At 48.1% G+C, this 13,547-nt stretch overlaps 1 protein-coding gene across 1 annotated transcript; it reads right to left on the reverse strand.

The window, feature by feature from the left end:
* Positions 1 to 223: 223 nt before the first annotated feature.
* Positions 224 to 4,568, reverse strand: LOC543026 (THO complex subunit 4D). Its single transcript, XM_044569576.1, has 7 exons — positions 4,265 to 4,568; positions 3,282 to 3,568; positions 2,609 to 2,752; positions 2,443 to 2,511; positions 1,385 to 1,578; positions 1,206 to 1,262; positions 224 to 689 (listed from the first exon to the last, which is right to left on the reverse strand). Exons 2-7 carry the CDS (start codon positions 3,531 to 3,533, stop codon positions 500 to 502), a joined length of 906 nt encoding a protein of 301 aa, XP_044425511.1. The 5' UTR covers positions 3,534 to 3,568; positions 4,265 to 4,568; the 3' UTR covers positions 224 to 499.
* Between the last annotated feature and the right edge of the window lie 8,979 nt (positions 4,569 to 13,547).

Here is a 13,547-nt window from a genome sequence, read left to right on the forward strand (position 1 = left end):
GCGGTTGAGGCGAGTGGCGGCGCACTTGAGGAGCAGTGAAGGAGCAGTGTGTCGGGGAGAGGGACGGAGCAGTGGCGGTACAGGTTTAGCATCGCCAGCGAGCAGTACCGACCTGAAGGTTATGATGAACTCCTCCAAACAGACTGCCTACGCTGGATTGCATTTCCCTCTTCTTTCAGAAGGAAACAAAATTTTTGTCTTACTTGAATAATCAAATTATCAATAAATCATCAGAAGAAAACATACTAAACGGCAACAGCCACCGAAAACAAATGGTTGCTCAAAGCTGTTAACCACCAATTACAATGTTACTGCTGGACTAGAACTAGGAACTGCAGTTCAAATCTACGGTTTTCAAGCTTGATGTAAAAGACATGTAACATATGTGCACACAACTGGGAGATGACCAACGGCAACTCGGCAGCAAACCACACATAAAACAAGCTCAAATTCAAAGCCTCAGCCAAGTTCTAGGTTCAATGTGATAAGATGCAGCATCTTAGTCAACATTCATTGCTCCAGAATGATAGGTGTCCAGCTCCTTGTCCAATTGGTCAGCCGATTTCACCAACCCCTTCCGTACATAGACGCCACGTCCACGACCTCGACCAAAGGTGCTACGGCCACGGCCACGCCCACGCCCACGGACCGATCCTCCTCTTTGAGCAAAGCCGTTGTTGCGCTTCCACCTGAAGGTAAAACACAATGTGTTAATCAAGGTCAAGGTAATAAATAAGTATCTAGTAATAAATAAGTATCTTACAGATAATTATGTATGGAATATTTTCACAGAACTATGATACAGAAACTTTGCCTCTGAAGACAAGAAAAATAGCTCACACGACCAACAGTAAAATATATTTGGCTCTGCTATGCACAAGCAACAATCAAATATGTGCAATCAGCTTTTTAGTTGGAACTGTACCAAGTATGATTAGTTGCCAGCTCCTACCATGAACTACGACATGCATTAAGCTCAACGATACATCTAGAAATATCTAGCACTACCACAAGGTTCAGAAAGATGTGTAGTCACAACACCAGGGAACAAAATTTCACATGTCGTACAGGCACACAAAGGTTCATAGCAACCACCTGTTGCCAGACTTTAATCGATTGCCATTTGAGTCAAGGTTCAAAGCTGCACTGCTCGTATTTTTATCCAGCAAAAGAAATTATGAAAATATTGAATCCTAAGAACCTACCCAGGAAGGAAACTAGACGAGTCAGTTGCACCTCGACCAAACCCATTTGGATGGGACCTGAAAACATCATGTAGTCAGAAACAGAAAGGCAGAAATTTCAAGCTACTATAATGTGATTGGTAAATTTAATGAGCATGGATCCTCTAACTAAAAGATGCACTTGCAAAGAAGAGCCATACATCACAACTTCTCTCTGTCCTCTTCCTCTTGCGCCTGAAACAACATTAACACGAGGTGCAGGAGCAGCAGCCAAACCCAAATTTGCTCCAATCATTTCGATCTTCATTTCTTTCCCATCAAGGCGTACATTATTATATCGTTTCAATGCTTGAACAGCTTCACTCCTCCTAGTGAATATCACCTCAGCTGAACCCTGCTCAAGAATATCCATAAAAAATATGACCATATAATATTCTGGCATGCACTAGTCTTTTTCCGAGCAAAGCTGTAGAGTAGGACCACCAGAATATGCTCTATTTTATGGCCTGTCATAATTTAATAGAGGCACCAGCACTTTCACTAACGTTTGGCAGGCAAAGGTAGATAAATATTCAAATAAGAAATGAAGATTGGAGTATTAGGTTAAATAAGTTGCCCAATGACTATCAAAAGTAAGAAAGTAAAAAAAGGGCGTACCCAGTGCTGAAAGCTCCCACACAAGGTGGGATCTTAGGAAGGTAATTTCTAGACAGCCTTACCCTTGCATAATAATTCTGCAAGGAGGCTGGGTTCAAACCACAGGACCTTCAGGCCACAAGTGGAGAGACCATTGATAGTAAGATTATATTAAAAAAAGGCTGTTCGCACAAAGCTTCTGTGTGTCATACTGTCATGTATGTTTTGGGGCCGTGAAGAGCTTGGTGGACACAAGTTCTAAGGTCAAAGGTCTAAACTAGCAATAAATCAAAGCCAGATTCAGCTTTGGGCAAGCAACATCAAGTTTGACATGAATAAACATACAAAACATATTGCAGGAGAAAAGGATACCCTGTTATCATTTCATACACTTACAAGAGTAATTATGTGTGTTATTATCAGTCTGTGCTGGGCCAAATTCTAGCTTATAGTTGGTAGATCCTAAGTTCATTACAAACAACCATGCACATGATATGTTCATCATGAATGATCAGGCATATGTTTGGGCAGAAGGCACTTGCTCGTAGCATAAGATTTGCAGAAGTGAGTGCTTAATTGTAAAAACTTGCAGAAGAAAAACAAGCATTCATAAAAGACTTACAGTTGGGTGTCTATTATTGTCATAATGAACAATGCAGTTCTTCAAATGACCCATTTCAGAGAAAAGTTCCTGAAACAGTTGTTGGCAGATAAGATCAGGTCGAGAAAGTCCAATATGATTGAAGCTGTCGGATATTCCAGCATGCATAATATAACAATCCAGCTACCTGTAAATCTTCCTTTGTCACTCCGTAGTGCAAGTTTGAAACATACAGCTTGGTACCAGTTTCTATCCCAGGAAGTCCAGCAGCCACCATGCTATCCTCAAACCGATCATGTGTCCATGCAAAATCCTTTGTTTTGTTGAATGACTGATGATATTCCACAGCATGCACACCCAGATTGTGATGATAAATTGTTAGCATAATCCCCAAAGCTCATCAATCCACAGTATTTGACGAGTCAACTAGCATCAGCAAAACTATAAAACCATACACCATTGCATAAAATGGGTGCTAGCTGATAGCCCCTGTATTGACCAAAGACCTTATCCAGAGAAATAAGTATCCAACAGGTTAATACATAGTCCATCAGCATGCTGACCATGAGAAGATACAATGTGTTTTTCAGTTTGAAGCATTAACCAGAACAAACCAACAAATATCTCGCCACAAAATTGTCAGCAGCTAAGAGGCAGTTCTCAGGGCATTTTCAAATTGAGAAACCTCTCGGATCCTCTTTGAAGCTCCAGAGTTCATAAGTATGGAAGATATGATCTGAACTGAGCCCTGAGGTCTGAGCTGTCCCATTTATTATGTTCATAGCCACTTCTTGTCAAGTATGTATTGTAATTTGGGTTCTTGAGGGTATACAGTAAAACAGCGATGGTTTTGTGCTTGCCTTGGCAATAGCATACGATGACGAGCGAGTATTGACACCAAGTGGCCTTTGGTAAGGCACTCCCCTTCCACGGAAGGTTCCAGCACCGCGTCCACGGCCTAAACCACGGCCTAGCCTTTGGCCATCACCTCTGCCTGACCTTTGGCCATCACCTCGGCCTCGACCAACCCTCTGTCCCCTTCCCCTTCCTCTTCCCCTCCCACTTCTGTTCTTAATCATATCATCAAGTGACATATTCAAAGCTGCCTCCATTACAATGAAAACTTGGATTCAATAGGGAGAAAGCCCTGCAAGGACAAAGAAGTTTAATAGTGATGTGGTGTAAGCAAGCAGAGTAACAAAGATGCACCCACCGATATAGAAAAAAACCCATCAAATTAAGGTCACTGGTTTCTATACTAGTAGAAAAAAGGAACAATACTCCAGAAGCAGCAGCTCATCCAAACTTCCTACTACGCTACTATTGTGCTTGTCCGACACATACACTACGAATAATAGGCTGATAAACTTCAGTCTTCTCGAAGTTTTCGTCACCGTTCAGGATGACAATAACAATCAGGTTATCAGGTACACCAGGCATCCGAATGCAAGTAACCTTTACCAGTCAACATAGGAAGTGAAGTAGTACAAGAAAAGCTAATTTGTAGAACACATCAGGTTCACGAGGACAGCCTGGCTAGATCTCTGCATCCATCCTTCTTATCACACTCTTCTAACAACAGAGCAGTCTACACCATAGTCACTACCATAGCGCCTAAGCTACCCAGCCTCGCCATCGGGGGTTCCCACGAACAGCACCGAACTGGAAGAACATAAATCCGGCTCCCGTTCATGACAACATAAACATGCACCGCGGTTACCAAGAACCCACGGGATCCCACCGCGCTAGGGCTTTGCGCATGCCAGCGACCCAATCAACGAAGTAGGAGTATATTCGTAGTGATACCAGTGCTAGCGTAGTTCCGAAAGGTCAGGGAAGTCACCTCCGGGCCTGGGTGGACCCTCTAGGGTTCTCCGGCGGCGGGCAGATCCTGGATCTGTGGGGTGGGGGATTCTCCGCCTCCCGTCGTTGGCAGGAAGCACGGAAGGGAGGGCGAGGGGGGCTCGGATCTCTGGGCCTTGGACGGCGGCGGTGTCGTGGTCGGTCTGCGTCTCGGCGAGGTTTGCCGATGGAGGCTCGAGGCGAGGGCGGATGCGGAGTTGGGAGGAGAGAGACGACTTCTTTCTTTCTAGGGTGGAAGAGAAGGACGACTTGGGTGCGGGTCCCAGTGGATTGGGTTCTGCTTTTATTTGCTTTTTTTTTTTTAGACAATCACGCGAAGCTTTTATTGATCCTGATAAATGTTTACAGGGACAAAAACGAGATTACCGGGGTGTCCTAACCAAACATGGTGGCCCACCCCTAACTTTAAAGCATGCTTCGCTAGATTGTGAGACTCGAAGTTGGAGCTCCTATACTCATGAACAAAATTACACTCTACGAAACCATTCGCAAGGTCAGTTATTTCATGTAGAATTGCACCATAACCAGCTGGGTTTTGCTCCTTCATGTCCTCAATCACCACTTTACAGTTTGATGCAACGTGTAGATTCTGCAAGTTCAGATCTTTGGCCAGGGCTAGAGCCTCCCGAACAGCACTGCCACGGAGAGAGAGAGGGAGATAACTGGCGCCAGTCGGTGGGCTAAACCGCCTTGTATGCTGGCCGGGCCCAATACGAGTTCAACGCTAGTTCCCGCGGCCTGCAAAGTTAAAGTCAGCAAAGCCCGTTAAAAGCCGCAAGTCCTTAGCGGGCCTGTTTCACACCGCTCCGCTCTACTAAAAAAAAAGAGCCGAATAGAGTACGAAATCACTAACTGGGTATGAATCCCTAAAAAAAAGTAATTAAGCATGAGCATGTGCGCCGCTTGTCGCAAGCTGAGAGTTTTCCTTTTTTTCGCAGATCCGTTTATTCAAAATATTTTACTCTTAAATCATGCGTCCAAATCTTGAACCGTTTTCACCATTGGATTCATGTGTCGAGATCTTCAAAACTAGATCTCATGTTGATAGATTTTGATGAACTTTTGTTATGAAAAAAACCAACGAAAAAACCGAACGGCTGGCAGGTCACAACATTGGACGCTCGTCACGCCTAGCGACGTCGTCTGCAGCACATAACGTCGTCGATCACTGCACCTACGACCTACGGTTGCAACATTTGACGCCACCAGTCGGCCATGGTTGTTTCCACTAGCCCCTTCCAACATCGTTAATAAGAGGTCGTAGAATCGCCAAGTCGCTCCTAGCATCACTCGCGATTGGTCACATCAACTCTTGGCGACTAGTAGCGCTAGTCGTCAAGCACATCCACACACACCTTCTCTCCCCTCATCGCAACACGTGATCGAGCACACAAACAGAGAGTGTGGGAGGGCTTAGGCGGTGTGCACAAGGATGAAGATCCACGTGCACCTTCTCTCCCCTCCTTGCAACACATCATCGAGTCCACAAAATAGAGAATGGGAAAGGGGTTAGGCGACGTGAATGGGAATGGGGATCCACATGCACCTTTTCTCCCCTTCTTCTAGCACATGATCGAGCCAATGACAGAGAGTGTGAGAGGGGTTAGGCCGCATGCATGGAGATGGAGATCCATGCACACCTTATCTCCCCTCCTTGCAGCACATAACCGAGCCCACAAATGGATAGTGGGAGAGGGGTTAGGCGGCGTGCACGGGGATGGAGATCCACACACACATATTTCTTTCTCTTCTCCTTGCGGCACATGATCGAGCCCACAAACAAAGAGTGTGAGAGGGGTTAGGCGGCGTGCACGAGGATGGAGAACCACGCGAGCGGGGCTGTGGAGGTAGGCGACAACCCTCGCGACCCTGACGGGCGTTGCTGCAACGAAGGAGGAAGGAGGTCCATGGATTTGAGCGAGGTAGAAGACACGTGAGAGAGAATACAGAGGAGATGAGAAAGTCGGTGCACAGGAAAAAAGACAAACAAGTGGCTTGGAAGGCTTCCTCTATGGATGAGGAGGGAGGGTGGTGTGTTAGGCGTGTAGGCTGGGATGAGACAATCTGCACAGGGGCCCACAAATGCACATGGTGTGCGTGACTTCTCGGTCGAGATCAGTCGACCGATTTGGAACACTTTCTAAAAAATGATTTCTCTAGACAAAAACTCATAAAAAGTTATAGAGTCTCATTTTTACCTTACTACGAGTAAACCTCTCATTACCCTAAACAACTAATAAACTACTTACTATGCTCTGATCGATTTTCCTCTCGTCCAATATGTGATTGTGAGGTCAGAAAAATTCATAGAATCGGCATACACCCCCATCTATAAAATCGTTGTTATAATAGATTATTCATGCTTTCGACTATCTCTATTTTTTAGTGCACACAAAACGAGTGGTGCAACCCCGTATTTAGCACCAGGGTGGGGGTTAGAATGCACTCCAAACCCAACTAACATGGCTTGAGTGAAGTTTTGAGCTCATGCTTCATCACCTATCTAATGGAACCATACTCTTGCAAGCCTAATTCCCATGTCTAGGTGCATCTAGATCCATATATAATTGTACCTATTCACCCACTCTAGGTCCATCTTGATCCTTGTAGCTGTATGTGATGAGGAGCGTGTTCTCAACTATAAGGGATCAATAAAGGGACATCGCTTGTTGAATCGAAATAGGGCACGAGGGCCTCTCACGCTAGTCAACGTCCACATTGCCCCTAAAGCGTTATTCGTGCCCTATTTCTATTGTCAATTTTGGATGCGGCGACAAGTGTTCGGTCACAACTACCATGCTATCCCAGTTTATGATAATTACTTCATATTGAAAAAGGATGTCGTTGGAACCATTGGGTTCTCTTGTTACCAGAAGTGCACAACTACAATGTAGATGCTTGCCTATGGCACAATCGCATATCCATGGGACGAGTACCTCTGGATGTATGAGAGTGAAGTAAATATGCCCTAGAGGCAATAATAAAGTTATTATTTATTTCCTTATATCATAATAAATGTTTATTATTCATGCTAGAATTGTATTAACCGGAAACATAATACATGTGTGAACACATAGACAAACATAGTGTCACTAGTATGCCTCTACTTGACTAGCTCGTTGATCGAAGATGGTTAAGTTTCCTAACCATAGATATGAGTTGTCATTTGATTAACGGGATCACATCATTAGGAGAATGATGTGATTGACTTGACCCATTTCGTTAGCTTAGCACTTGATTGTTTAGTTTGTTGCTATTGCTTTCTTCATGACTTATACATGTTCCTATGACTATGAGATTATGCAACCCCCGTTTACCGGAGGAACACTTTGTGTGCTACCAAATGTCACAACGTAACCGGGTGATTATAAAGGTGCTCTACAGGTGTCTCCGAAGGTACTTGTTGGGTTGGCGTATTTCGAGATTAGGATTTGTCACTCCGATTGTCGGAGAGGTATCTCTGGGCCCTCTCGGTAATGCACATCACATAAGCCTTGCAAGCATTGCAACTAATAAGTTAGTTGCGGGATGATGTATTACAGAACGAGTAAAGAGACTTGCCGGTAACGAGATTGAACTAGGTATTGAGATACCGACGATCAAATCTCAGGCAAGTAACATACCGATGACAAAGGGAACAACGTATGTTGTTATGCGGTTTGACCGATAAAAGATCTTCGTAGAATATGTGGGAGCCAATATGAGCATCCAGGTTCCGCTATTGGTTATTAACCGGAGACGTGTCTCGGTCATGTCTACAGTATTCTCGAACCCGTAGGGTCCGCACGCTTAACGTTACGATGACAGTTTCATTATGAGTTTATATATTTTGATGTACCGAAGGTTGTTCGGAGTCCCGGATATGATCACAGACATGACGAGGAGTCTCGAAATGATCGAGACATAAAGATCGATATATTGGACGGCTATATTCGGACACCGGAAGTGTTTCGGGTGATTTCGAAGAAAACCGGAGTGCCGGAAGCGTTACCGGAACCCCCCCGGGGAAGTATTGGGCCTTAGTGGGCCTGAGGGGAGAGAGAGGGCAGCAGCCCAGGAGGTGGCGCGCCCTCTCCCATGGGGAGTCCGAATTGGACTAGGGGAGGGGGGGCGCGGCCCCTCTTTCCCTCTCCCTCTCCCTCTCTTTCCTTCCCCCTTCCCTCTTCCTAGTTGGACTAGGAAAGTGGAGTCCTACTCCACTAGGAGGAGGACTCCCCCCTCCTTGGCGCGCCTCAAGGGCCGGCCAGCCTCCCCCCTTGCTCCTTTATATACAGGGGCAGGGGGCACCTCTAGACACACAAGTTGATCTTCGTGATCGTTCTCTTAGCCGTGTGTGGTGCCCCCCTCCACCATAATCCTCGATAATATTATAGCGGTGCTTAGGCGAAGCCCTACGACGGTCGAACATCAAGATCGTCACCACGCTGTCGTGTGACAGAACTCTTCCTCGACACTTTGCTGGATCGGAGTCCGGGGATCGTCATCGAGCTGAACGTGTGCTAGAACTCGGAGGTGTCGTAGTTTCGGTGCTTGATCGGTCGGGCCGTGAAGACATACGACTACATCAACCGCGTTGTGCTAACGCTTCCGCTTCCGGTCTACGAGGGTACGTAGACAACACTCTCCCCTCTCGTTGCTATGCATCACTATGATCTTGCGTGTGCGTAGGAATTTTTTTTGAAATTACTACGTTTCCCAACAGTGGTATCAGAGCCTAGGTTTTATGCACGAGTAGAACACAAGTGAGTTGTGGGAGATATAAGTCATACTGCTTACCAGCATGTCATACTTTGGTTCGGCGGTATTGTTGGATGAAGCGGCCCGGACCGACATTACGTGTACGCTTACGCGAGACTGGTTCTACCGACGTGCTTTGCACACAGGTGGCTGGTGATGAAGCTATGTACCTAGGGTAGGGTCATGGACCTGTCCAGCATACCCTCCCCGAGGACATCTTTACAAAGAATCAGAAGCAACCGAAGAGAAAATATCATCCACTCGACCATGAAGATGTGCTCACTCGACTTCCTTGAAGACACTCGACCACCTTGAAGACACTCGACCACCAGAAGATGAGAAGCCCTCCACTCTGCAACGGTCGCGACTTAAACCATAGCATTATGAGCATTTATAACACTTTATTGTAGACGTTACCAGTAATGCCCCACCTTTATGAACATTGAACCCTGTGTAACGGAGGGGAGCTGGGGTCCTGGCGCACTCTATATAAGCCACCCCCTCCTCTGGGACAGGGGTTCGCACTTTTGTAAACACACACACACGTATAATCCAGTCGACCGCCTCAGGGCACCGAGACGTAGGGCTGTTACTTCCTCCGAGAAGGGCCTAAACTCGTAAAACTCGTGTGTACAACTACTCCATAGCTAGGATCTTGCCTCCTCATACCTACCCCCATTCTACTATCAGTCTTAGATCCACGACAGTTGGCGCCCACCGTGGGGCAGGTGTCTTAGCGACTTATTGGAGAAGTTGCAATTTTTCTGATCCCCATCATCATGGTTCCAGGCGGAGGTTTGGCTGAGGGCCGCGAGATCCATCTCGGCGCGCTCATGTTTGTCGCCGACGACTCCGCTTGGCTTCAGGAGGCACCACTCGACGTCGATGCGCTCCCCGCCCGGGGGGCGACGCACTTTCACGCGTGCATCCGCGGCGTCCTCCTGCGGCAACCGTCGACCTAGTACCAATCGACTCCAATGACTTTCCCCCTCCCTGCGACCCATCGGAACAAGCGCACCGGCCGGTCGAGGGTTCAATGGTGGGTGAAGCATGCGGTGGCCCACCAGTCGGCCACCCCTCAAGTCGCGACGCTCGAGCCCGACGAGTCTCTCTACGGCCTGTTCGATCTGTCGACTGGCTCCGTAGAGACTGCATCCGAGTGCGGCAGCAATGACTCGGCAGCGGAAGTCCTGATGGTCAATGGACCACGCGGTCCTCCTGGCTTCGATGGTGAAGACGGAGGTGACGGGAACGGCGATCCATCACGCGTTCACGAGGAGTACCGCCTCGAGCCTCTCTCCTCGCAGCAGAGAGAAGAACTTCGTCGTCGAAACATGGATGCCCTGCATACTCCTATAGTTGGAGAAACGCTCGAGGCCCAGGCCTTGGAACAGGCTCGCTTGGCAAATCTAGCTGAGCGCACTCGGCTGGAGAACCTACAGCGCGCACTCGACGATCACGCTCGTCAACGTGCTCCTGAGTCCAGCCGACGCCAACTTTTTCCACCTCCGGCTCAGGTATACCGAACACCGATCCAAAACCTAGCAGCTGCGGCCCAGATAGCAGAGTCGATTCAACCTTCCCAGTCAGAAGCTGGCCGAGGTCTGGCGCAGATTAGGGCCTTGCTCCGGGCAGCAGGAGAGCAGAATACGGTCGTGTCTCAGTCGCGGGATAGGATCCATAGCAGATCTGTGGTCGCAGATACGGTCCAGTCGGCCCATAGCCCGAGATCGCCCCCGAGGCGTGAGGGACGTGGAGAGCGACGTGATCAGTACAGAAACCAGGAGCAGTATGATCGTCGAGCCGATCGCGATGGTCGCCGTCGAGTGCCCACGCCTCCTCCAAGGAGTGGGTCGTACGTGTCGCGGCCACATGAAGACATGCGCCCTAATAGCGTCGAAAGAGGTATTCCAATCGACCCAGGGAGCCAGGCTTTGATGCGAGATCTATTCTCGTACAAGGCTTGGTCGACAGAAACAGAGCTCACCGAGATGGCCATGACAGTGGCCCGCAAACCAGCAACAGGGTGCATGTCTCTGGCCCAGAGTGCTTCAGCAGAGCTATCAGAGCTGTAGTGATTCCCCCCAACTTCAGGTTGGTGACTGGAGTCAGTAAGTTCACTGGAGAGTCCAAGCCTGACACCTGGCTCGAAGACTACCGAGTGGATGTCCAGATTGGTGGCGGCAATGATGAGGTGGCCATGAAACACCTTCCTCTGATGTTGGAGGGCTCGGCTAGGGCGTGGCTGAATCAGTTGGCGCCTGGCAGCATCTATACTTGGGGAGATCTCGCCCGAGTGTTTGTCAGAACATTTGAGGGTACTTGCAAGCGGCCAGCAGGTTTGACAGAATTACAGTGTTGCGTCCAGAACCGAATGAAACTTTGAGAGATTGTATCCAGAGGTGGATCACCCTGCACCACACGGTGGAAGATGTGTCTGATCATCAGGCAATTTGTGCTTTCAAGGAAGGCATCAGGTACCGAGAGTTGAATCTGAAATTTGGTCGGACAGGAAACATGACTTTGACTCGGATGATGGAAATCGCCACCAAGTATGCCAATGGTGAAGAGGAGGAGCGACTATGGAGCGACAAGCACAAAGCAGTCGCCCAAGAAGCCGGAGGAGGAAACTCCAGTCGGAAACAAAAACGCAAGGCTGAACCAGCTGCTCCGGGTGAGGCCTTGGTTGTGGTTCAAGGAAAGTTCAAGGGGAAGCCCAAAGGGCCGTGGAACCCCAAGAAAGTAAAAGATCAAGATGGAAATGACGTGTTGGATCTGCCGTGCCATATCCACACCAAAAAAGACGAAGAAGGTAATTTCATTTACCCGAAGCATACCACTCGACAGTGTCGGCTCCTGATCCAGCAGTTCCGAGAGAAACAGCCCAAGGAAAAGGAGAAGGAGGCAGACAAGGCTGAGAGTGAAGGGGAAGATGATGATGGTTATCCTCACGTGAATTCCACTATGATGATTTTTGCTGATATTGAAAACAAGAGTCGATTGAAAGTCATCAACAGAGAACTGAACATGGTCGCTCCGGCGACACCCAATTACTTGAAATGGTCGTAGACTGCCATTACGTTCGACCAGTCTGATCACCCAGCGCACATCGCCACCCCTGGGAGGCAAGCGCTGGTGGTCGACTTGGTGGTCGAAGGCACTCGACTGACAAAGGTCCTGATGGACGGTGGCAGTGGCCTGAACATTCTGTACGCAGAAACGTTGAAAGGAATGGGCATTCCGATGTCCAGACTCAGTGAAAGCCACATGAGTTTCCATGGGGTCATCCCAGGCAAGAAGGCTGCGTCTCTCGGTCAGATTGCACTCAACATGGTTTTCGGTGATGCCAAAAATTACCGCAAAGAAAAGTTGACGTTTGAAGTTGTGGATTTTCAGAGTGCGTATCATGCAATTCTAGGCAGGCCAGCTTATGCACGATTCATGGCTCGACCTTGTTACGTGTACCTCAAACTGAAGATGCCTGGTCCCAGAGGAGTGATCACTATCTCTGGTAATCGGAAAAAGGTGGAAGAGTGTTTTCAGAAGGGTTCAAAGATCGCCGATGCCCAGATGGCCGTGGCAGAATTGCAAGAATACCAGAAAAATGCAGACCCAAGTGACTTGTTGCGAGCCAAGAAGCCAACCACGGATTCAGCATTCCAGTCGTCTGGCGAGACGAAGTCTGTTCACATTCACCCGACAGACCCCAATGCAGCTCTGACCCACATTTCGACCACACTCGACTCCAAATAGGAAGAAGCGCTCATCCAGTTCCTCCGTGAGAACTGGGACATCTTTGCATGGAAGCCTTCTGACATGCCAGGTGTTCCCAGGGGACTGGCTGAGCATCGTTTGCGAGTCGACCCGAAAGTGAAACCAGTCAAAGAGCATCTTCGACGGTCCGCCATCCAGAAAAGAAAAGCAATCAGCAAAGAGGTGTCTCGGCTTTTGGCAGTTGAGTTTAACCGAGAGATTTACCACTCCGAGTGGTTAGCCAATGTTGTCATGGTCCCAAAGAAAGATGACTCACTCCGCATGTGCATCAATTTCAAGCATATCAATCGGGCCTGCCCGAAAGATCACTTCCCTCTCCCTCGCATTGATCAGATAGTCGACTCGACTGCTGGGTGCGAGCGTTTGTCCTTTTTGGATGCCTACTCCGGGTACCACCAGATCCGTCTGTACGGACCCGATGAAATAAAGACATCTTTTATCACCCCGTTCGGGTGCTTCTGTTATGTCACAATTCCATTCGGCTTGAAGAACACCAGAGCCACATTTATGCGAATGATTCAGAAGTGCCTGCTCACTCAGATCAGTCGGAATGTGGAAGCATACATGGATGACATTGTGGTCAAGTCACGTAAAGGTTCTGACCTGCTGACCGACCTCGCCGAAATCTTTGCCAACCTCAGAAGGTATGATATCAAGCTCAATCCATCAAAGTGCACGTTTGGAGTTCCAGGCGGAAAGTTACTCGGTTTTCTTGTTTCCGAACGAGAATCGATGCTAACCCAGAGAAAGTA

This window comes from Triticum aestivum, chromosome 7A, assembly GCF_018294505.1.
Source record: "Triticum aestivum cultivar Chinese Spring chromosome 7A, IWGSC CS RefSeq v2.1, whole genome shotgun sequence".
In the NCBI taxonomy this organism is placed as follows: Eukaryota; Viridiplantae; Streptophyta; class Magnoliopsida; order Poales; family Poaceae; genus Triticum; species Triticum aestivum.

Bases quoted from the DNA above. Each gene is read 5' to 3' on its own strand.
- LOC543026 (XM_044569576.1), bottom strand. From the start codon at position 3,533: ATGGAGGCAGCTTTGAATATGTCACTTGATGATATGATTAAGAACAGA. The intron at 2,512-2,608 runs GTAGCTGGATTG...CAACTGTTTCAG, and splicing joins TGACAAAGGAAGATTTACAG to GAACTTTTCTCTGAAATGGG. The intron at 690-1,205 runs GTAGGTTCTTAG...TTTTACCTTCAG, and splicing joins TCGTCTAGTTTCCTTCCTGG to GTGGAAGCGCAACAACGGCT.